Source organism: Rhinopithecus bieti, unplaced genomic scaffold, assembly GCF_001698545.2.
Source record: "Rhinopithecus bieti isolate Rb0 unplaced genomic scaffold, ASM169854v2 scaffold_28016, whole genome shotgun sequence".
NCBI classification, from domain to species: Eukaryota; Metazoa; Chordata; class Mammalia; order Primates; family Cercopithecidae; genus Rhinopithecus; species Rhinopithecus bieti.
Window position 1 is genome coordinate 1,886,334 of NW_016813202.1, and position 25,470 is coordinate 1,911,803.

The window sequence follows — 25,470 nt, forward strand, 5'->3', positions numbered from 1 at the left end:
GCCATCGGAGAAATGCAAATCAAAGCCACAATGAGATACCATGTCACACTAGTTAGAATGGCAATCATTAAAAAGTCAGGAAACAACAGGTGCTGGAGAGGGTGTGGAGAAATAGGAACACTTTTACACTGTTGGTGGGACGGTAAACTAGTTCAACGTTGTGGAAAACAGTGTAGCGATTCCTCAAGGATCTAGAACTAGAAATCCCATTTGACCCAGCCATCCCATTACTGGGTATATACCCAAAAGATTATAAATCATGCTGCTATAAAGACACCTGCACACGTATGTTTATTTTGGCACTATTCACAATAGCAAAGACGTGGAATCAACCCAAATGTCCATCAATGACAGACTGGATTAAGAAAATGTTGCACATATACACCACGGAATACTATGCAGCCATAAAAAAGGATGAGTTTGTGTCCTTTGTAGGGACATGGATGCAGCTGGAAACCATCATTCTCAGCAAACTATCGCAAGAACAGAAAACCAAACACCGCATGTTGTCACTCATAGGTGGGAATTGAACAATGAGATCACCTGGACACAGGAAGGGGAACATCACACACCAGGGCCTATTGTAGGGTGGGGGGAGTGGGGAGGGATAGCATTAGGAGATACACCTAATGTAAATGACGAGTTAATGGGTGCAGCACACCAACATGGCACACGTATACATATGTAACAAACCTGCACGTTGTGCACATGTACCCTAGACTATAAAGTATAATAAAAAAAAGTAAAGAAAAATGAGTATGTGTACACCCATGTTCATGGCAACATTGCTATTAATAGCAAAAAAGTGAAAGCAACCCAGGTATTCATTGATGAATGAATGGGTAAACAACATGTGTTCTATGCATACAATGGAATAACGTTCAGCCTTTAAAAGGAAGGACGCTGTGACATACGCTACACATAGACGAACCTTGAGGACATCATGCTAAGTGAAACGAACCAGTCACAAAGGACGAATACCATATGTTTCTGCTTATATAATATACCCAGTGTAAGTTAATTCATAGAGATGGAAATTAGAATGCTGGTTGTTAGGAGCTGGAGGGAAGGGGAAATAGGGGTTATTGTTTAATAAACAGAGTTTCAGTTTTGCAAGATGAAAGCGTCTGGAGATGGCTGGGTGATGAAGGTTGCACAACAATGTGAATGTATTTAATGTCGCTAACGGTACACCTAAAAATAGTCTAAGTGGTAAATATTACTTTGCGTGTATTTTACCACAATTTTTAAAAAAAGGAAGATGAAGATCTCTATGTACGGTTTATAATGGTCTTAAATAGATTATTAAATAAAGCAGGGAATACAGGGATGTAAAGAGTATTCTATCATTTGCTTAAGAAGGTGGAGAGGGAACCAAGTATTTGATTATATTTTTTAAAACAGCATGGAAACATAAACCAAAACTTAAAAGTTAACTATAGGTTAAGGAGAGAACAAGGTAGAAAAGACAGGAATACAATAGACTTTGTTTTGTAGCTCAGAATAGAACTTGTTTTGTAATTTGATCTTAGAAGTATTGAAATGGGCCGGGCGCGGTGGCTCAAGCCTGTAATCCCAGCACTTTGGGAGGCCGAGACGGGCGGATCACGAGGTCAGGAGATCGAGACCATCCTGGCTAACACGGTGAAACCCCGTCTCTACTAAAAAAAAATACATAAAACTAGCCGGGCGAGGTGGCGGGCGCCTGTAGTCCCAGCTACTCCGGAGGCTGAGGCAGGAGAATGGCGTGAACCCGGGAGGCGGAGCTTGCAGTGAGCTGAGATCCGGTCATTGCACTCCAGCCTGGGCGATAGAGCGAGACTCCGTCTCAAAAAAAAAAAAAAAAAAAAAAAAGAGGTATTGAAATGTTTTACATAACAGTAAAACAAAACTGAATTTTAAAAACGCAATACATTTGAAAAATGAAGCAAACTTAACCATATACAGAGTTGGTGGTACAAGGAATTATTTTAAGCAATTTTAAAGCACAGTAATTTGACAGTACATTCCACATGCTATACACCCTAAGGACAAAAAGAACTGCAAAAAAAGCAAGATTCTGAGCTGTGTCAGGTATCATGTTCCTAGAAATTTTATTGTTTTCTGAAACTAGAATATAATGTGATGTACAATGATAACATATAAAATGACATAAAGAACCTGTATATTATGTAGAAGAATACATTATATAAATAATAGCATAAAGCAAATAAGTAATGATGCTTATATCATTAGAAATCAAAATTTTCTGAGAGAAAGATATAAAATAAAATGAAATTAGTAAAAGCCATATAACCTTACATTTGAATTGAGAATATCAGTGCAAAATAGTAGTGCATTTTCCCTTAATGTGTTTTCTTAGCTGTCTATTGAAAAGTCTAAAATAAGAACCAACCTAGTGGCAGTGGGCAGCTCTAGAACCCAGGTTGTGGTTTTTTAAAATACTATTTCTCACTGAAAAGAAGTAGAATATATTGGAGAAATAGTGGATTTTAGATCTGGAAAGAAATGTACAAGATGAGCCTGGATCATCTTGTCATACCTGGAAGCTATCCAGAGCTTCTGAGGTCACATCAGAGGAACTCAGGAGCCTGCAGAGGCTCCAACCAGTTTCAGATGGGACACTTTGGGCATCAATAATGATAACAACAAATTAAATGGACTGAAACACATCAAGAACATATAAGTCAATAATGATATTAATATTTATTTAATAATGATATTAAATAAACAAAATTCACGGACCACCTTTGGAAGATGCTAGGAAACCTATTCACTTTAAAACTGATAAATATAAGGAGCAAAACATCAGTTAGTTTGCTTTTCTATATAAACTGTACCTCAGTGTAACCAAATATTTGATAAAGGAGAGGTTTTCTTTAAAGACGCGTTCCAGTAGTAAATGAAGCAGAAAGGCAGCATGGCAACTTTGAATGAAAATAATAGACCTAGGTAATGATCATCAATGACTGCTAAGATACAAAGAAAAAGACAACTGGTCATTATGAGAATCTTGATGGAATACAGGACAGCACCTATGAAGGAGTCTTGCTTAAAAAAAAAAAAAAAAATTCCATGTTGTAGTCAATTAAGCCACCAGATTAACTACCAGATTGCAGGAAGTACAGCGGAATTTCTTAAATAACACCACGAGGGTGCAATCAGCAAAATCCAGAAAGTGGAAAACTGTGGCGTCAACTGTCCAGTTTCTTCAGGACATAAATTGCAAGGAGAGAGAAAAAAAAGATATTTAACAGATTTTTCCAACCAAATGCAACAAATAGACCTTGTTTGGATCTTGGTTGTTGAAACCAATTATAAGAAAGAAATTATGAGGATATCTGGAAAATTTGAACACTGAATGAATATGTGATGAGATTAACAACTTCTTACAAATTATTTTTAATATATTTTAGAAAATAATGGTATTATTTTTGAAATAGTCATTATTGTTTAGACATATATACTGAAATATAAAGGGATGAAATGACATAATGTTTGAGATTTGCTTCAGAATCCATTGGTGGGCCAGACACGGTGTGTTATGCCTATAATCCCAGCGTTTTGGGGGGCTGAGGCAGGAGGGACACTTGAGCCCAGGTGTTGGGGTCTACAGTGAACTATGATCATACTACTGCACTTTAGCATGGGCAACAGAGCAGGACCTGGTCTCAAAAAAAAAAAAAAAAAAAAAAAAAAATCCATTGGTGGTGGTCATGGTGAAGAGCTGGGAATAAAGAATAAGTTTGGCCATACACAGAAAATTTTTGAAGCTGAGCGATAACACATAGAAGCTCTTTGTATTATTTTCTGTACCTTTATATATGTTTGTAAATTTCCATAACAAAAGCAAAAGTTAAAAGAAACCAAGAGAGGAAACTTACATTAGGAGGTTGAGAAACATTCCTCTCAACTATTAACTCGACATCTGGGAAAGGAATAGCCATGTTCCTATCTCTAGTAGACATTCTCAGATGCACAGCATGTTTCCCATCTTGTAGAAAAGGCACAACATCGGGCAGCTCCCAGATCACCATGAGGTAAATATCATCTTCCTTACCCTTTAATAGAAATCCAGTGAGTATATGAAAAGTTCAATTAATTATTTTATTTTGAACTGTTTTAAACAGATAGAGAAAATAGAACCTATACTGATGTATCCACCATCTAGCTTTGCCAAATCTTCAGCCCCATCTGTTCCTTGCTTATTAATATAATTCCTCTTTCTTCCCTCCATAGAGTAACCAGTAATGTGAATATGATGTTAGCCATGAAAGTTTTAATATTTCTACATATACATACATATACGTTCTGCATTTATATGATAGTGCTTTCAAACTTTAAGCCATTTTATGAATGCTGTCCAACTATATGGATTCTTCTTCACCTTTCTTATTTCACTCAATAGGATGCTTTTGAGATTTATACAAGTTATTTCATGGAACTCCAGTTTATTTATTTTAAACTGCTTTATGGTATTATGTAAACATACTACAATATATTTATCCATTCTCCTATTGACGGATGTTCAGAGTGCCAATTTGGTACTGCTTTCCTTTACAGACAGGCGGCACAGTTTCTACAGCATATATCTGGGGTAAAATTACCTAACTATAAGATATGCATATCTTCAAGTTTACTAGCTATCACCAAAACACTTCTCTAGGTAGTGTTTAGCTATGTTCACTCTCACCAGGAGTAGATGAGAGTTCCCCTTTCTTCATATTCTTGGTAACACTTGGTATTATTTGATTTTCTTAATGTTTTGCCTGATGAGTATGAAATGGGACATTTTAAAACTAATTTTTAATACCCTTTCAAATAGGAAGACAGGAAGTCAAATTGTCTCTATTTGTAGATGACACGATTGTATATTTAGAAAACCCCATGGTCTCAGCCCAAAACTCCTTAAGCTGATAAGCAACTTCAGCAAAGTCTCAGGATACAAAATAAATGTTAAAAAATCACAAACATTCCTATACACCAACGACAGACAAACAGAGAACCAAATCATGAGTGAACTCCCATTCACAATTACTACAAAGAGAATAAAATACCTAGGAATCCAACTTACAAGGGATGTGAAGGACCTCTTCAAGGAAAACTACAAACCACTGCTCAAGGAAACAAGAGAGGACACAAACAAATGGAAAACATTCCATGCTCATGGATAGGAAGAATCAATATTGTGAAAATGGCCTTACTACCCAAAGTAATTTATAGATTCAATGCCATCCCCATCAAGCTACCATTGACTTTTTTCACAGAATTAGAAACAACCACTTTAGATTTCATATGGAACCAAAAAGAGTCCATACAGTCATGACAATGCTAAGCAAAAAGAACAAAGCTGGAGGCATCACACTTGCCTTACAAACTGCTGAGATTATAGGCGTGAGCCACCGTGCTGGGCCATATTTGTATTTTATAACTGGTTATTATTGATGAGAGGCCATTAATTTTTAATTTTTGAATTGTTATGTGGGAATAAAAGTCAAAATTTTAAGGTCAATCATTTTGCTTGCAGAACAGGACTCTTTCTATGTTGAAGAGCAGTTATGGAAAAGTGGAGAGAATATTGACCTAGGAGTGAAGACAGCTGGTTTCTAGTCTTAGTTCTTATAGGACCTCGGGCAAGGTACATACCTTCTTTGGCCCTATTTTTCTTTGGCCCTAATTTTCTTATTTGCAAAATTAGGACTTTAGCTAGTTGATGGATAAAAGTCCTTCCATTTTTTAAACTTTGATTTTAGGTGTTGCCTTAAGGCCTCTGTTATTTCATATCCATGTTAATTTAAAAGTATGGGCTAATAGTACTCCTGCATACTGGTGGAGTCTTTGTTTAGAGTTTGTGCCATTGTGGGACAGAAGGAATGAATCTCAGCAGTATCTCAAGAGTGACCAGGTATTTACACTGAGTAATCGCTTAGTTAGATTTATGTGCCTACCTGGTGGTATGAGTTAGTGATAGTGGTTTAGATTTTTTGTGTCTTTTTGAGGCAGTCTTGCTCTGTTGCCCAGACTGGAGTGCATTGGTGCAATCATGGCTCACTGCAGCCTTGACTTCCCAGGATCGAGCAATCCTCCCACCTCAGCTCCCTAAGTAGCTGAGACTACATGTGTGTGACACCATGCCTGGATAATTTTTATATTTTTTTGGTAGAGATGGCATCTCACTATGTTGCCCAGGCTGGTCTCAAACTCCTAGTCTCAAGTGATCCTCCTGCCTTGGCCTCCCAAAGTGCTGAGATCATAGGCATGAGCCACCACACCCGGCCCGACAGTGGTTTTTAACAGGCTTAACCTCTTAACCGATTTCAATAGAATCTCCTATGACAGTGGCTCTCAGACTTTCTGAATTCACAGAGCAGTAGAATTTACAAAACACCTTTTGAAGATTGACCTAGAGTTACTCACATTCAATTTTACTAAGTGAGGACATGAGGGAGAAGGAGATGGGAAACTCTACTAACATTATTTTATGAAAAGAAAGGCTACAGTAATACAAAACAGTAGGAAAGATACAATCTTAAAATTTAAAAGAAGTAAAAGTAGCTTTGTGAAAAGTTACCCTTATTTTCTACATTTCATCTCTACTTGGTGAAATCTTTTATCTTATATTGGAATTGGCTGGTACGTCTTTAGGAATCAGTTATCTAGGAAAACAGCAGTTCATATAATGCTAAGAGCACTATTATGTTATTGCTTCATAAAGAAAGATCATTTACTTTAAAGGACACACAAATATAGCTATATGAGTACTGTGGATAAAAGGAAGGTAAGTAAGTGGGTCTTTAGAATTTGAATGATTTTGAGATCAATTAATCATCTTCCTGGAACCCCCCCCCCCATAGTGCTTTGTTTATTATGTTAGAACAGTAATCTCTCACCAACCTATGGTTTTGTCAACAATGACTTGGGGGCAAATTTCTCTCAAATTTGCCAAAGGTTTCATATAGGCAGAATGTAGTTCTAACCCCTTAAAACTGAGATGATGAGAAGAATCCTTGTTTTCTTCTCTTGTTGTCTGTGAAGTTGTATTAATAGGCCAGTCAATTTACAGTCTGCCCTCTTGTTACATGGCTTAGGAAATCATGCCCAGAATATTCAGCACGGCCATGATTTGTGCCCAGAGCGGGCAGTTTTTCTGAGACTTGAGAAAATAAAACCAAGAACAGAAGTGTAAGAGAGATATTATATTTAAGCCATTAAGGACTGTTTGAACACTTAAAAGTACGTGATACTTTGGAGACCCTTTGCAGCTCATACAGCTCATAATGCATCAGCAATGTTTCCTGAATAACTGAATGTGATTACTGAAGTAGATTTTGGCTTTTGGTTTGGTAGGGGTGGGGGGGTTGTTTGCTTTTTTGTTTGTTTTTTTTGTTTTGTTTTAAGGCAGCTGGGAGTCTAGGAAGATAGAGGTTTGGTTTATCTTTCCTCCATTCCACTCTCAGCTCCAACTTCCACCTGTCCACCTTCCAGTTTCTGGTGCAAACAGAGAAGCGGGGTTTGGAATTTAGGGAAAGAAATTTATTATAAAGCTTGTTCTGTTTTTAGCTGGAAAAAAAAAATGTCCTGGCTACCCGATTAGTCTGACAACCATCCCACCACACAAGCTTCTGAGGCACTTTGTAAAACACTCACAACACTTGTAATAGGGGATCAGTGCAACTCCTATTAAATTACGAATTTCATGGTAAAAGGGAATATCCTTCTGGAACATGGTAAATATTTGGTAAATGGTCATTGAAAAAATGAATGAATGAAAGTATTCTAGAAAATAAGTATGTTAAATCAAATTATTTTATTTCAAATAGGCAGATTTAGTAAATAATAATAATTAATGATAATAAGTAAATAAGTACACTCTCAACATTATATTATAAAGCTGCCCGCTCCAACATTGGTAAAAGTTCTCCAAATACCGCTCATAAATTTACTGTTGTCTACCTTAGAAGAGGTTCTTTATTTATTTATTTTTTTATTCTTTCCATCCTTAATGAGCACCTACTCTGGGCATGGCCAAGAATACAAATATAAATAAGAGAGGTTTTCAGTTCTTACCAAGATCCATCTGCAGGTTCTAAATGCAGAACCAGAATAATCAAAGTAAAAAATGCTACAGTAGAACTAAAAACAATTTCGGTGAGTGAATAGTTCCATGCTACTTGTTGCAGCCCTCAAAAAGGAGCATTTGTGACAACAGACATTGTCTGGTAGGAAGGGTATCTTGATGAACAATGGCACTTTATAAAGCAAAAATCAACATTTCGTTTTGTTGTAGAGTGTATTACTAAGAAATGCCTTTCTACAGTGCCATTTTGGATTGCTCAGACAAGAGAAGAGTATATTACATCAGGGAAGTTTTTTACTCCTTTTTTCCAGTTCTTAGGTCATCAGTCATCTTAAGCTGGTGCTTCATGATTGCTGTGCTATTCAAGACTTTTCTTTTTCTGGTCTTAGCTTTCAGAAGGGGAATAATAAAGGCAGTGAGTCCTTGAGTTCGAGGTGATGGGGCGAGATCCACTCAATAGCCAGGATAAATGATCTAGTCTTCATTATAAATTTGAAGAGGGCATTAGCATTCCGAGGTGGTAATAGAGTCATAGGAAAAATAAATTAGCCTACCTCAATCCTCCCCAAACAGCCCTGGGCAGATTGCATCATTAACCTTAAAATAAACAGCGATTTTGATGACAAACTGGAAAAGTGACTTGAGCATCCCTGAATGCATTATGGGTTATAAGGGACAGAGCCTGCCGGAAAGCAGTTCTGCCAGTGAATTATTCCCATATGAGGGTATAAAGCATGTCCGAGGTGGCAGCTGAGTCTAAATGTAACCTTCTTGACACCCGCCTTAGGAGACCCTGACTAACCCTTCAGCGGAAGCCTGATGGGCAGCATGCGGTGACTGGGCAGGGATTCTTTTTTGCTCTTTGCTTGAACCTGGGCAAAGTTAATGAGGAGCATCATGAGAAGGTTGAGGATAAACACTGTCTTCAGCTGGCTACCAAGGGAGTTACATGGGTGGGGATTATCTACTGACTCATTTGATTTTCCCAAAAAGGGCACCTGCAGTACGAATATGAAATGGGATTATAAACCTGGATCATTTTGATAGTCCCGTTGCGCTCCAAGGCCAAGACCAGCTGCTGGTGTTTTTCTTGGGCTTTGAGGAAAATGAGGCGTTGTAGGCAGTGCTCCTCCTCCTTCCAGTCTTTCCCCTCCGGCAACACTTTCATCTCCTGCCCACTGCCAAAGTCCCAGATTCTGACTGTTCCTGAGCATACAGAGAAAAGACTATGTGGGTAAAAGTGACTTAGAGAAAGCTTGGCTTTTTGCTCAGAGAAAATTCATCCGATCGAAAGCTTTCTGCCAACAATTTATCCTATATTTATTCCCTACTCAGATGGGTGAGTCTTCCCAGGCTTGCTGTGCATGAAATTTATTCCTGTATGCCTTGATTTGTCACAGGCTGAAAAAATAGAAATAAACAGGACCAGGCAACGCTTTGAAATCTACCCTCAGGCTCTCCTACTAATCCTACTAAGCTTTTGCTCTTAAGTGAGTCTCTTCTGTTTTTATTCTCCCAACGCTTTTCAGTGTGCTAAACACGCCGTCCCGAACACAGGAATGTTCGCTATCATGCCACAATTATTATTCACAGCGAAAGATCATTCCAGTAATCTATCACATTTCTTAATGTGCTGACATGTTTTAGGACGTTAGCTCTTATTAGATAATAAAAAGTTGGAGGGAATCCCAGTCGGTAAGAATCTGCCAAGCTTGGAGTGGTTTTGTTGGTTATGTGGGAAGAAAGTGAAAGAAAAGTATGGAGTGTTTTTCTTTTTTCTTTTTTTGTTTTTTTGGTTTTTTTTTTTGAGACGGAGTCTCGCTCTGTCGCCCAGGCTGGAGTGCAGTGGCACAGGGTCTGGGCTCACTGCAAGCTCTGCCTCCCGGGTTCACGCCATTCTCCTGCCTCAGCCTCCCGAGTAGCTGGGACTACAGGTGCCCACCACCACGCCCAGCTAATTTTTTTGTGTTTTTAGTAGGGACGGGGTTTCACTGTGTTAGCCATGATGGTCTCGATCTCCTGACATTGTGATCCACCCGCCTCGGCCTCCCAAAGTGCTGAGATTACAGGCGGGAGCCACCGTGCCTGACCAAGTGTTTTTCTTACATTTAAAATTATACTTTCTGTTTGAAACCTAATCCTCGATATGATGGTATTTGGAGATGATTAGGTCATGGGGGTAGAACCCTCATGAATGGGATTAGTGTCTTTATAAAAAAGGCCTCAAATTCAGACCTGCTGTGACTCAGATGAAAAAAGAAAAGTAAGTAATAAAATGGGCCCCAAGGATCTGCCTTACCCCTTTGTCATGTGAGAACACAGTGAGAAGGCACCATTTATAAACCAGGAGGTGGGCCCTTGCCAGACGCCAGATCTGCCAGCACCTTGATCTCGAACTTCCCAGCCTCCAGAACTGAGAGAAGTCGATTTCTGTTGTTGAAAAACACCCAGTCCTCCTGCCCTGAGTAGTAAAGCATGTCAAATGGGCTGAGCCCAGGAGGTTTTCCTATCTCCCTCAAGAGGGAGAGAACAACTTGCTCAGCTCTGTCTCCCTTACAGTAGGTCTTCATCTACAATATCAGCAGGAGGGTTTGCCGCCCTTCCCTCAGTGGCTTAGGCGTTTGCTTTGTCGGTGAGACGGATGCTGGTGGGACTTTCTGTGGCTCCACAGTGTAGGCTGTTCCTGTCTCCCAGATCTGCACCGTGAGAGAGGCCAGCCCTGTGTGACATGTGACGAGCTGTGTGAGGAGCATGGGAATGGACGCACACTCCCTTTGTGTTTCTGGCTTTTAGAAGCGCTGTACTCTCATACTATCCTATACTCAGATCTCAGCCGTTCTTACAAATCTGACTACATTCTCACCCATCTGAATGCCAGCCCCATTTCCTCCTCATCACTGCCCTAGGTTAGCCAGTTACTGTGTCCTGTCTTTCCCCGGAAGTGCCTGTGTCTTTCCTTCTATTTCAGGCTATTTGCCTGCAACATCGATTCTCACACAGGTTCAAGAAAAGTTCTGATTTCATAGGTCAGCTTGCTTTTTTCTAGATGTCAGTGTGGGCCCAAAACTCTTTCCATCTTATTACATACCAAGGAGACACTGTCAGCTCCAATTCTGATAGTGCTTAAAGCATTTTAATTAATCTATGACATATGAGACCTCAACTAATGTAAACATTTAAAGATTTATATCAGTGTTTCAGTGTTTGGCAAAATTTGTTAGCCTTCTACATTGTTTTGAACTTTGAAACATAAAAAGAAACAGAAAGTTGCAAAAATAGTAAAGTCCTGTGTATCTTGTCCCAACTTCCCCCATTGCTTCCAGCCCATGTGACTACGGTATAGTCCTAAAACAAGCAAATTGACGTTAGAAATCCCATTAACTAGACGACAGACCTTGTCCAGATTTTACCAGTTTTTTACATGCACTCTTGTGTGTATGTGTCTAGTTCTTCACAATTTTACTGTGTGTATAAATTTGCACAACCAATATACAGAAATGTTCCATCAATCCACAGGAACTTTCCTGTGTTAACCTTCATAGTCACCGCAACCCCCGCCATCACTATTTGGTAATCAGTAAGCTGTTTTACTTATCTAAATGTTTGTCATTTTGAAGACATTTTATTTTGTTATTTCAAGAATGTTATTGGCTGGGCATGGTGGCTCATGCCTGTAATCCCAGCACTTTGGGATGCCGAAACGGGCAGATCATTTGAGGTCAGGAGTTCCGAGACCAGCCTGGGCAACATAGCAAAACCCTGTCTCTACTAAAAATACAAAAATTAGCCGGGCATGGTGGCAGGTGCCTGTAGCCCCAGCTACTCAGAAGGCTGAGGCAGGAGAATCGCTTGAACCCAGAAGGCAGAGGTTTCAGTGAGCTGAGACCCTGCACCACTGCATTCCAGCCTAGGCAACAAAGCAAGACTCCATCTCAAAAAAAAAAAAAAAAAAAAAGAACTGAAATGGATGAGATTGACTTTTGTCTTTTGTTAGTGTCTTTCAGATACATTCAAACTGCTGCAAATATAACTAGTTTGTTTCTTTGTATTACTTGTAATAACTATAGTATTCCACTGTATTGATGTACTGCAGTTTGTCTAACCAGTCATATGTTGAAAAATGGGTTTTTTTTTTTCAGTTTTTGGTTATTATCAATAAATCTGCTATAAACTTTTTTTTTTTAAATACCACCCACTCTATGGCATTCCATTGTAGCAGTTCAAATGGATGGAGATACTTTCTTTATTGTTAACTTCATTCATTTGCTTTGGGGGACCTGGAAGAAGGGGCCAGACGGATGATAAACAGTATAGTTGTGGAATGCCTATTTCTAGGTCATTGCTCAGAGGAGAGAATTCTCTTCTCACATAGGCTCTTATAGTGGTCACCTCAGGTTCAGACTCCAGTGAACCACAGGTCTTTTCCTCTCCTCCTTTAACCCTACCCCCTTTCTTATCCCTCAGCTCGAATCCTGCTCGACACCCAGAGTGTTTTCACTGCACTGTTTTCCTTCCCCTACACCAGGTTCTCCCCATCAGCAACACTCACACCCCCAGTATTTGTTTGTTGGCCACTAACAACATCATTTAACGTTGATTAAATACTCCCTCTATACCCAGCACTGTGGTAGGAGCTGGGGGTACTTAATGAATAATCATAGTGCCCACCCTCAAGGACTCTGTGGCATTATAGGAAAACAGTCACACAAACAATTAAAAGACATTATCGTGTTCTCATACATTCCTGGGTTATGCAGAGGCCAGTCTCCTTGTCCAAATTCCCTGCTACCTTGGGACTTGCGCAGTCAGATTTAGTGGAGCAGAGAGCAGGGAGGTGTACTCCTCAGCTTTTCCCAGGTGATGGGTGGTAATGAGAGAAGAACAGTGGCTTGTGGTTTGAACTTCTCTGGGAGTCAGAGAATCTCACTTCCCAGGGTGTCCTGGATCTCTGTCAATTTAACCAAGAGGGCCTGGCACAGTGGCTCGCTTCTGTAATCCCAGCTACTCGGGAGGCCGAGGGAGGATCACTTGAAGCCAGGAGTTTGAGACCAGCCTGGGCAACACAGTGAGACTCTGACTCCAAATAAATAAACACAATAAAATAAATTTAACATATGTACCTTTGAGAAGGACGAACTCAATATCTGAAAGAATTCTAGGTTCTAGAACTAACAACATAAAATATGGCTTGCTTGCATATAAACAATACTATTGTCAGTCATATATTGAATTGCTTAATGCTTCTGCCTGATAATAATTGTGTACATTGCTCAGAATTTCAACAACTACATTTCATGTCTATGCAGGGTGTGCTTATGGAACAGTTAAGACTGCTTTCTCAAGAACTGGTCCACGTGAAGGGCAGTTGCATTTATTCATACCCCATCGACTCAGTATTCATGATGTTATTTCACATGGTGGTGTCATCTGCTCACACTTAAAAAAGTCAGACTTTCACACATCAAGATGCTCACTCAATTCATCAATTGGCTTATGCGTGTAGGCCTAGGGTAAATATATTCGGAGTAGTGCATGCAATTGGTCATATGGTCTAGATAGAGCAGTTCTTTCATTTAGTACGTAGTGAGTGGGGTGAAAGGCAGGGCAGTCTGTAGCTCTTTAGTTCCTGGAAGTCCTACCAGTGCTGCATAGTGTAAGGCACATCAAACGGCCCACCCCAACCTGGGCCTGGCATCCTCTCAAGTTTGGCATGGCACATGCCCTCAAGAAGGCTAGACATGTGAACAACTCCAATATAGGATTCTAGGGGTAATGTGAAAAAGTTGGCTGGATGTTTTGTCTGGTCCAGAAATCTACTGTCGGTAAAACTATTGTTAGCAAGCACTGAATCCGATGTCTGTCTCTTAGCTGATGGTACCCAAAAGTGGAACAATAGGATGAGTCAGTGCAACACGGATTAGATGAGATGTCATATGCGAAAGACTTCTGCAAACTGTTAAAGCGACTATGTAAATGCAATGTGAGGAATCATTTTTAACATCCATATCAAGACATTGATGCCTATTAGATAAGGGACTCTACCACTATTCACCCAGGCACAGGAATTTCACTGGCACCCAGACATATTCCAGCCTGCTTCATGCTCTCCTTTTACCCCAAAGAACGAAAGAGTTTTCGGCAGAAATTCTCAGGACACTAAAGCAGAGACGCCACATTCTGGATGTTAGTCTGACCGTTATATGCTCCTGTGGCAAAAAGGAATCCACTTTCATCGACAGCTGCAGAAGTCACTTCAATATTGAAACCATGAGGGTCTAAAATCTGGTATACTTGGAGCCCAGTCTCGAGTTCCCATACCTATGGGAAAGAACAAAAATATCAAATAATCCCTTGGAATAAGCCCTTCAATTCTCATCAGAATTACACCATATTCACAACAGCCTCACAGATGGAACTCTGTACATCTAACACATTTCCTAGCACTCTGCCCTGAGTGTTGGTTTGATCAAAGATAGTTCTGAAAGATAAAGTGCGTTTAATAGTTACTGTGCTCTCCCGGACTGTGTCTGCTGCAAATGGAGGGCTGACAGGCAGGGACTCTATTCCAGGCAGCCCCTGGCCATGGAAGAAGTGGTCAGTTGGTACTGTAAGCCTGAAGCAAGGTTAGAAATGGAACAATTGCAAGCTCAGCAGACAAAAGAAATACGAACTGGATTTATTCCCTGGTGACAGTCATCCTAGTTAGCCAGAGATCATGGGACAGGATCTGTGGTTAATAGCATGGGACCTGAGAGAAGAATCCTGGGGAAAGAGCTCATTGACTTTTCCTAGGAATGTTGTGACTAGAGACACGGGCCCAGCAAGAGAGAGAATGGGAGAGAGAGACACATATGCAGAGAGAAAGAGAGAGACAGAGAGAAAGAGACTGACCTCAGAGGAGGCCATCTGTGTAATTAGGATGGGTGTAATCAGAAAATCTAGAGACATGTCAAGACTCAAGAGTCATCATTATCTCACTCTGGAAACACAGTAGAGGCCTTAGACCTGCAGATTTTCTGTCTGAGTCTCTCCTTCATGGAGTTGCCATGCTCAGATGCAAATTGCACTGCCATAACGTGCCAGCACTGAACCGGCAACACAGAATGATTGCACTCTAGGCATTGTGGCAGAGAGGACAGCATATACAAAGTGTCAGGGGTGAGAAAGTTCATCTTTTCTCCAGGGAATGGAAAGAATGCCACTGTAGCTGGGTGAAAGGGGGAGTGTGGAGGGAATGGAGCTGATGAGATAGTCTGGGGGCCAGACAATGAAGGACCACTTGCCAGGAAGTGGTAGAGCTGGGATTTGAGTGAAGTCAGTCTGGCCCTAGAGTCCGTACTTTTAACTTCTGCGTGTCCCTGGTTATAGATGGGGTTCTTAAGGGAGAAAGAGGAATGTAGGTCATTGCATGAATGGGTCTCAGGGGTCACCCATCTCCTGGCCTGCAGTGTGATCTCTCTCCAACCAACCTGGCATGAAAACTCACCTTCATGTATTCCTTTCCACTCTTTTATCCCACACAGGGATGACAGTTTCCCCATAAGAGGGGACTGCACGAAATACTGATTGCACGAAAGCAGGACAGGTTTCAGTTTTCGTTTTCCTCTACCTCTCTCTTTAGGCATTACCAGAAATGCACTAATACCATGAACTCAGGAGATTCTCACTTGAGAAAATCTCCAGCAAACGATCACAGAAGTCAGAGACTGAGAGGTAATTTGAAGGGTCCCCAGAGGAATGCTGTCTGCCCGTCTAAACGTCTCCTTTTGGAGAGCATGCATGAAATGAGGGGACAAACACCTGAAGCACACACCTCCAGCCATCACTGCCAGATGACCTCAGTGGTCGTAATGATGGACACAGTTAGCATGGCCACAAGCCCTGGCCTCTAGGAAATGCTGTGATGGCCATGTTACAGGAAAGGGGTCCTGATCCAGACTCCCAAGAAAGGGTTCTTGGATCTTACACAAGAAAGAATTCAGGGCAAGTCCACAGAGTAAAGCAAAAGCAAGTTTATGAAAAAAGTAAAGGAATAAAGAATGGCTACTCCATAAACAACCCCTTAGGGCTGCTGGTTGTCCATTTTTATGGTTACTTCTTGATGATATGCTAAACAAGGGGTGAGTTATTCATGCCTCCCCTATTTAGACAATATAGGGTAACTTCCCGACATTGCCATAGCGTTTGTAAACTGTCATGACGCTGGTGGGAGTGTAGCAGTGAGGAAGATCAGAGGTTACTCTCATGGCCATCTTGGGTTTGGTGGGATTTGGCCGGCTGCTTTACTGCGACTTGTTTTATCTGCAAGGTCTTCATGACCTGTGTCTTGTGCCAACCTCCGATCTCATCCTGTGACTTAGAATGCTTAACTTAACCGTCTGGGAATGCAGCCCAGTAGGTCTCAGCCTCATTTTACCCAGCCTCATTCAAGATGGAGTTGCTCTGCTTCAAATGCCTCTGGCAGCTAGGCTGGAGGAATGTGGCAGGAAGGGCATGGGTACTTACATCAGAAAAACTTGGGTTCATATTCCAGCCCTCCTGCTTATCCCAGCTATGTTGCTTGATCTCTCTGAGCCCTAGTTTCCTCATCTTTAAAATGAAACTCTTTATCTGTCCACAGAGAACTGTTGTGAAGATTGAATAAGATCACAGAGACTTAAAGCTCTTGGCAAGTATTCTGAATCTACAGGGGTTACAGTAAACACCTATAAATTTATTCCTCTTCCTTCTTAACATAAATCCTCTTCCCGTACTCCGTTAAAAAAATAAAAATGCAGACTAGTTCTATCTCCTTGATATATTTCCTTTAAAATTCCTATTTTGATAGTGAAAACTAGCCATGTTTATTCAATGGAGCATGTGGGTTGACAGCAAGCAGTCTGAACTGGCTTAATTAAAATGCTTGTTTTTCACCTACTCATGAAAGCTTAAAAATCACTCTAATGTAGGGTCTCGTCATATGTGCTGCTACATTTGCTTAATCACTCAACGATTTATTTTAAGAAGAGAAAATTGTATCTGCGTTGCTTTTTTTTCTGCTTGAAAAGCCAATAGGTACTTACCCTAATTATGGATTCAGAGCAGATAGTGAGTACTTGGTGAAAATATCTGTTGTAAAGCATGACATTGATTTCTCGTTCATGAGTGTGAGGAACCTGTTTGGTATCTTGTATCATCCTAGTCAAAGGATACATGTCCATAACACTAGATCCTGGAACAGAAGTAAGAATCTCATAAATACCCAATATTTGAAGTTTCTTATCACAAAGGGTTTCAGCCAAGCAGTTGGGTTTGGCAACAGCCAAACAGTGAGATTAGCAATATCCATCAATGCCTAGGAAATTTAATGAGGTGAGAATATTTTCATTTATTCTAGAACATTTTGACAGATAAAGCACATATGATTCAGCCATAGAAGAAAAGCATTCTTTTGGACTGGATTATTTTCAAGCGCAGGCCATTTGGACTTCCTTGATATCCTTTTTAGTGAACCTCATTTTCGTATATTTCATAGTCCACTTCTCTCCTTCTTTATTATGCCTGCAGCGTGCCTCTCCATCTGTTGCACAGCAATAATGGTGATGACCAGCTTTCTGCTGAAGGTTAGCCTCCACTTAGTGGTGGAATTTATTGTTAGAGAGCCCCTTTCAACCAATAAATTGATAAAGCACTCTGTAAACATGGTCTTATTAAGTGTAACGAACGAGAATGATCACAAGCCAGTGCTTGCAACATCGATATAAAATAAGGTTAATTTCTAAATCACCACTGTAAAGTAGAAGTAGATGAGGAGCAGATATGCTTTACTTGTATTTTTCTAGGTATGATTTAAGTATCAAAATTAACTGTGGCTCTGTTTTAGTGTAATGTCTAGAAATATTAATAAGAATCTCAATTAGCCAGGTGTGGTGGTAGGTGCCTGTAATCCCAGCTACTCAAGAGGCTGAGGCAGGAGAATCGCTTGAACCCGGAAGGGAGGTTGCGGTGAGCTGAGGTCATGCCACTGCACTCCAGCCTGGGCGACAGAGTGAGACTCCATCTCAAACAAATAAAAATTAAGATTAAAAAAACAAGAATCTCAGAGCATTCCTATGGCTCAAGCAAAACTAAAACTTCTTCCTGATTTTATTGATGTAAAGATTAAGTTAATAAAAGGCAGATTTTGCATTGAGTTTCTTAAGTTTCTCCAAAGAATTCTCAACTTTAGGAGAAGTTTCACCAGGAGTTACTAAACACCCTCCGAAGTGTTTACGTTTTAAGATAAAATCTGTTCATGTGTAAATACGGACTGAGATGGCTCATCTGGTTGTATTTCTCAGTTCATATACCTTAATATGGAAATGTGAGCAGAATATGGTAACCAGATAGTCAAATTTTACTTGGACCTTTTGGTAGATCCTTTTCATTATAGCAACAGTAACTGACTTCATTCAGAATGGATGTCAACAAATCTTGATATGCTTATGGAAACCTTGCAATCTTCTATTTTTTGGCTAGTTACACTACTGCTATAGAAATGATGTCGAGACCATCCTGGCTAACATGGTGAAACCCCGTCTCTACTAAAAATACAAAAAAATTAGCCGGGCCTGGTGGCAGGCGCCTCTAGTCCCAGCTACCTGGGAGGCTGAGGCAGGAGAATGGTGTAAACCCAGGAGGCGGAACTTGCAGTGAGCCGAGATGGTGCCACTGCACTCCAGCCTGGGCCACAGAGCGAAACTCCGTCTCAAAAAAGAAAAAAAAAAAAGAAAAGAAATGATCCAGTGCCAAGAAAGAATGTGGAGCCAAGAGTTAGAAGCTCTGATACTGAATCTCAGCTCAGTATTTTAACCTTGTGTCCTGCCACTAGTCAGTTGGGCTGTTTGAGATTCAGTTTCACCATTTATAAAATAGAAAAAATGATTACTACCTCATATGGTAGCTGTACAGATCAAATGAAAAAATATATGATTCTAATGGTGGTTGTCTTAATAAAAGTAATAACGATAACAACAGTGACAGTAGCAATGACATATTCTACAAAGCATTTCTAGAACATGGTACTGCTGTCATTGGGATTTAGAGGACTGATGGCTGCTTCATTTGAATCAAAGAATGAATTAAAATCCTAGACATAAGCTTCATGTAATTCTGATGTCAAGTTCATGGTCGCAGTAAGTGTCTGCAATTTTGGTGATTAAACAATACACAGAGCTTTAAATTTTTGCAAACAGAGGTACTATCAGAGTGGTATAAAGTTGGGAAGAAATCTTGATTTTTCTGTCTTCTTTTTCTTTGCCTTACTATTTGAATCCTTAGTGACTATGATGATAAATGGGATGGGAATGCTAAGCCTAGTAATCAAACATGCAAATTGGGGCACTAAGAGAGAAAATTTACTTATAGTCATTAGTATGTTCCTTTTAGAGGAGGTAAAACAGAGAATAGGTGTTTAAACTAAAACTAAGTCCTGTTTTATAATGTGGAAAGTTCTTTATCAAGTATGAAGTGCTAGTTCACTCCTAATACAGGAAATAAAAACACTGAATGTCAAAAATAATTACATTCTCCATCAGCAGAGACAGCACCAACCTCTTCCCTGCCTTAATTAATCCCACAGGAACTCAGAGCAGGTGGCCAGTGGGAAAATGCTTAGGAAACTCACTCTAGTTTTGTGTTCTAGAAGGAGGACCTACTATTAATATAATTCATTTTTATCCTGAAGCATAAAGGTATGGATATAAAAAGTGCTCCCTAGATGTCTAGCAGGGCTCCTTGTTTCTTTAGTAGGCATGACTTTCTAAGAGGCTACAAGAAAAATCAGCAACAAATCTGTCGGCATCAGCATTGGGACTCCATCCTCACTCTCCATTGGTCTTCCTCAAGAGGCAAAGGCTGGTGAAGGTGTCAGCACTTTTCCTACTGAGTAATGACTCGTTATTAGAGTGGCATGGGCCCAAATTTCCTCGCTGCAGAAAAGGGGCATTGACTCGGCACACTGGTGCAGCCACTGTAAGATAGGATCATATTCCTGCTTCAGAGTCAAAACAGAGCTGGGTGTGGGGGCTGGATTTGCCCTCTACATAGCAACAAGTTATATATATCCCACTTCTTTGCTTAACCCAGGCCTTTCTTCCTAGGTCCAAGAACTTAAAGCAATAACCTGGTATTTTCAGATTATTAAAACTATCCTTTCAGGGAGGACAGATAACTATAGAATTACTCAAATAGAACTTTCTTCCTAGGTTCAAGAACTTAAAGCAATAACCAGCCTGGTATTTTCAGAAAAGTGCAGTTACACATTTCATTCACCCAGCCACAGAAATATATAGGAAAGAGCAGAATTGAATTAAATATCTACTGTCATGAATCATGGTTTTATAAATTACCCTTCAAGTTTTGTTTTTCTTCTAGTTAGTGCTCCAGTGCTAGTTTAAAAAAGGTTAAAAATCAAGACATGAGTTTCATTTGGCATTAATTGTATACACTTACCCGTAATAAGCATGCCGTGATTGGCATCATATATCATAGAGTAAATCTGCATGTCTCCTGGCCCTCCCTGGCTGTCATGGAAGACTTGTAATAGTGAAAGAGTTTGTATATCCCACACCCTGAAAACCTGGAAGAATAACAAACACAGTTCACCACTATTTATACTCACTTTTCCCACCCAAGATATTTAGGTGAATCATTTTCAGTCTGAAATATGCTCTTATAAACTTATACCAAAGTATTATATGATGAACATAAATTTGCTAAACTCCAATTTAGTTCTGGGTTGGATTGTTGTCCATTAATATCAGAGGAAAATGGCAGCAGTGATTAAAACTTTGCTTAAAGGTAAACCTTTAGGAATTGGATTTTTCTATCATTATAGGGGAGGAACATAGTATTTATTACTCTTTAAGAACATGGAGGAATAATAAAAGCTCATGACTTACAATTGAATTAAAGTCACATTTCTCTTTGTAGTATGGATGAGAAAATAGGGAGAAGACATACTTTAAGTGGAAGCTTTCAAATTGCTCTCTTATGACAATGGAAACATCTTACTAAGTGAAGTTACTAAAAACCTCCCTCTCCACTTGCCCAGAGATGTAAGAATTATAAAAGCAGTTTTTAGGGATGGTATAGACATACTAGGAGTATGAGAATATAGGTTTTAAAACTATCCTTTGAGGGAGGAAAGATAACTCTATAATTACTCAAATAGAACTTGAGTTGATATCAGAGAATAGAAAGAACAATGAAGTACAAATTCAGCAAAATTAGGTTAAGTTTGTGATCTGAAAGAACTGGTCTTAGCTTCTTTATTATTCTGCTTTTTTAGTAAGTTAGTGTTATTGAATTTCAGAAATAAGTGTTGATTGATCAATAATTACATTTCTTCAGTTATAGAAGCTGGGGGGAGATTACATTTTCTAGCTATACGTCAGCCCTTAAATAATATTTTCATGTTATAGTAAATTTAGTAACCTATTAAATTGGAGTATTTGTTGAGTAAATGGGTGACCATTAACAGAACTACATATAAAACTTTAGTAAGTCGTTTAGTTAAGAGAGCTACTAACTTCTAATTAGAAGTACTTATAATTGAGTTCATTATAAGTTAATTAGGTTCAAATCTTCACTATTACTAAGGCAGGTTAATCCTGACGTGTAGGAACACAAAATCGTCTAGGTCCTGTGACTTGGAGAACATTGGTGAGGAGCTTTTGCTCAAATGTAAACCCTCTATAGGCTAGTATCACTCAGAACTTGTACTGTTGAAATTTATTTTATTTGTTCTAGTGAAAATGCCAATTTTGAAAGAGTAGCTAGAACATTGAGCCTTTTCAGCCTTTTGCATCATAAAGTAAACAAGTATAATGGATTATATGGATTTCAATTCTAGACATAGAATGAGAGACAAGTAGAGGAAGAGACACAAAAGTGGATTCAAGGAGTTCACCAAAAAACGTGTTTCTATGCAAACTGTTTTTTATTTTATTGCCTTGGCTAAGGTATGTTCATGGTGGGCAGTCTTTCTGCTGTATGTATACACATTCTGAATTGTAACTGACAAAAAGAACAAGAGACTAGGCAAAGGAGGATTAGGGTTTCAATTCTAGTTCATCACTCAAACTCCTTGAGTCTCAGTTTTCTTGTTTCTTGAATGGCCGTGATGACATCGGCACTATTCACCTTATTTAATTGATGTGATTATGTTTTGAAATCTGTGATGTTCTCTATAGTGTTATTATGTTTGCTTTTGTCTTCTTCCTCTTCTTCAGTGTGCGGTTCTTCGGGTCTTCCCTGTGTGTTTTAGAGAAGTGGCAGTTGTTGGGCTGTGGGAGGCACAAAAGCCTTCTGCGTCACACTGCTCCTACCCTCTAGGTTTTTGGCTGCCCCTCTCCCTATATGCCTTCTTTGCTACTGTCATACCAAAGTGTTTTGCATTTCCAAAAAGCTTCTTATTCTGGTCTCTGTGCATTCACACAAACTCTTCCTTTCATCTGCGATTTCCTCTCAAAGGCCTTCTCTATCTAGCTAACTCCTACTCTTTTAAAAAAAAAACTCTTCCATAAAGAGAATTAAAGAGTTCAGGTCAGAATAGTGCTAAAAGTTTTTGCTTTGATGAACTATTTCTTCTCCAAACACACAGAAAATATATATTCAAAAAAGCAAAAAGAAACAGCAGGGCTCCAAAGCAAGATATATATCTCTCTAGATCCAAACAAGAGAGAAGCAGAAAGCAATAAATGGGCTGAAGCCTAAGACCTGGGTGCCTGGTCTGGAGCAGGCAATGGCAGCCGAGCAGCTTCTGCAGACAGACAGGACCAGAAGACCTCCATGCCTGGGCCCCACGGCCGAGGGAGCAGCAGGTCTTCCAATTCAGAAAAGCAACAGGCTGTGCTCTGTCCTCATCTGGATGTGTAGCTTTTTCAAAGATATGAGACCAGTGAGGGTGGGGCACATCACTTTTTTTTTTTTTTTTGAGACGGAGTCTCACTCTGTCACCCCGGCTGGAGTGCAGGTGGCCAGATCTCAGCTGACTGCAAGCTCCGCTTCCCGGGTTCACGCCATTCTCCTGTCTCAGCCTCCCAGGTAGCTGGGACTACAGGCGCCTGCCACCTCGCCCGGCTAGTTTTTTGTATTTTAGTAGAGACGGGGTTTCACCGTGTTAGCCAGGATGGTCTCGATCTCCTGACCTCGTGATCCGCCCGTCTCGGCCTCCCAAAGTGCTGGGATTACAGGCTTGAGCCACCGCACCCAGCCGCACATCACTTTTTGACTAGGAACTAAAGCAAGGTAACCTCTGGCTCAGGAACGAGAACTATGTCTGAACTGGGACCTAAAGGGCCAGGTAGAGGAAAGTATAGATTGGAAGGAGTGAGCGTATAGACACACACACACGCAGAGAGAGACAGACAGACTGGGAGCAGTGGCTCACATCTGTAATCCCACACACACACACACACACACACACAGAGAGAGAGAGAGAGAGAGAGAGAGAGAGAGAGAGAGGCTGGGAGCAGTGGCTCACATCTGTAATCCCAGCCCTTTGGTAGGCCAAGGCAGGCGGATCACTTGAGGTCAGGAGTTCGAGACCAGCCTGGCCAACATGGTGAAACTCTGTTTCTACTAAAAATACAAAAATTAGCCAAGCATGATGGTGCACGCCTGTAATCCCAGCTACTCAGGAGGCTGAGATAGGAGAATTGCTTGAACCCAGGAGGTGGAAGTTGCAGTCAGCCAAGATTGCACCACAGCACTCCAGCCTGGACGACAGAGCGAGATTCCATAGCAAAAAAAAAAAAAAAAAAAAAAAAAAAGGGAGAAAAAAAAAAAAAAAAAAAAAAAAAAAAAAGAGAGAGAGAAAGAAATAGAGAGACACAGAGAACTAGGGAACTAAATATTAAAAGAAGACTATACTTTTAGAAAATATAGGGGTATCTTCAAGAACTTCAGAGTTGGAAGGGATTTCTTAAATAAACACAAAAGCATAAGCCATAAACACTTTAAAAATTAAAATTAAAAACTTCTGTTCAACCAAAGCAACAAGCACAAAGATACAAAGTGTAGAAACTACTCAAATGTTCATTAACCAACTTAGACAAATAATACGTGCTGCATTCATACAACAGGATTCCGTCAGCAGTTAAAACCAATGAACTGGAGCTATATGTAACAGCATGAATAAATATCAAAATAGAGTGCTGAGGGAAAAACTGCAGTAGGGTGTATTCATTATAATATTTATACTATAAATATTATATAAAACATGCAAAATAAAACTATATCTGGGACACTTGCACTAATGGTGTAAAAACAGGGTGCTGGTTAAAAATTAACAAAAACTCAAAAAAATTAATCTTTAAACGACTTTCATCGGACACCCTTCCAATTAGATGTTCTTTCTCTAGATGCCTACAATATAGCCATGTGCTGCTTAGGGACAGGGATATGTTCTGAGAAATGTGTCCTTAGGAGATTTTGTCATTGTGTGAACATCATAGAGTATACTTACACAAACCTAGCAGGTATAGCCTACCAGACACCTAGGCTATATGGTATAGTTATATGGTCACCATCATATATGCAGTCCATCATTGACAGAAACATGGTTATGCAGCACATTACTACCTGTCTATATTAATAGCAATTAGCAATTATAATATGATGACTCATTCGGTGGCCCTCTCTACTAGACTATAACTCTCGTGGGGGGAAGAGCCACAGTCTATTTGACTCTTTTTTTCCCCAACGTCTTATGTATTCTGTTTAGCTTGATTGGTTAGTCAGTTTTTGGTCTTATTCTCTGTCTTGATCAAATAGGAATTTATATGGCTTCACACTGTACAGACAATACATTTTAAATGTAATAAATCAATTAATAGGACAACCTCAGAAAACATAATCTATTTACTTTATTCTTAGGTGATCAGAAGATATTAGTTGCTTTGGGGAAAGAAAGTAGTGATATTTGTGAAGCCCAAATATCTGAGAGAGGGTAATTCAGAAAGTTTATTTTGCCAAGGTCGAGGACACACGCCCGTGACATAGCCTCACTCAGGAGGCACTCACGACATGTGCCCAAGGTGGTCGGGGCACACCTTGGTTTTATGCATTTTAGGGAAACATGAGATATCAGTTAATGTATGTAAGATGTACGGTGGTTAAGTCTGGAAAGGCAGGACAGCTCAAGCGGGGAGGGGGCTTTCAGGTCACAGGTAGGTGAGAGACACACGGTTGCATTCTTTTAACTTTTTTTTTTTAATTTATTTATTTTTATTATACTTTAAGTTCTAGGGTACATGTGCATAACGTGCAGGTTTGTTACATATGTATATTTGTGCCATGTTGGTGTGCTGCACCCATCAACTCGTCAGCACCCATCAATTCATCATTTATATCATGTATAACTCCCCAAT

General features: G+C 39.9%; 1 protein-coding gene across 1 annotated transcript in view; it reads right to left on the reverse strand.

The window, feature by feature from the left end:
• The window catches only part of WDR64 (WD repeat domain 64), a gene marked incomplete at its 5' end in the record, with an annotated part of 157,581 nt that overhangs the window by 46,272 nt on the left and 85,839 nt on the right, over positions 1-25,470 (reverse strand). Inside the window, 5 exons of the mRNA XM_017847770.1 lie at positions 3,885-4,061; positions 9,108-9,283; positions 14,272-14,395; positions 17,140-17,288; positions 20,549-20,675. Coding sequence (XP_017703259.1) covers positions 3,885-4,061; positions 9,108-9,283; positions 14,272-14,395; positions 17,140-17,288; positions 20,549-20,675 — 753 coding nt within the window. The remainder of the gene's footprint in view (positions 1-3,884; positions 4,062-9,107; positions 9,284-14,271; positions 14,396-17,139; positions 17,289-20,548; positions 20,676-25,470) is intronic.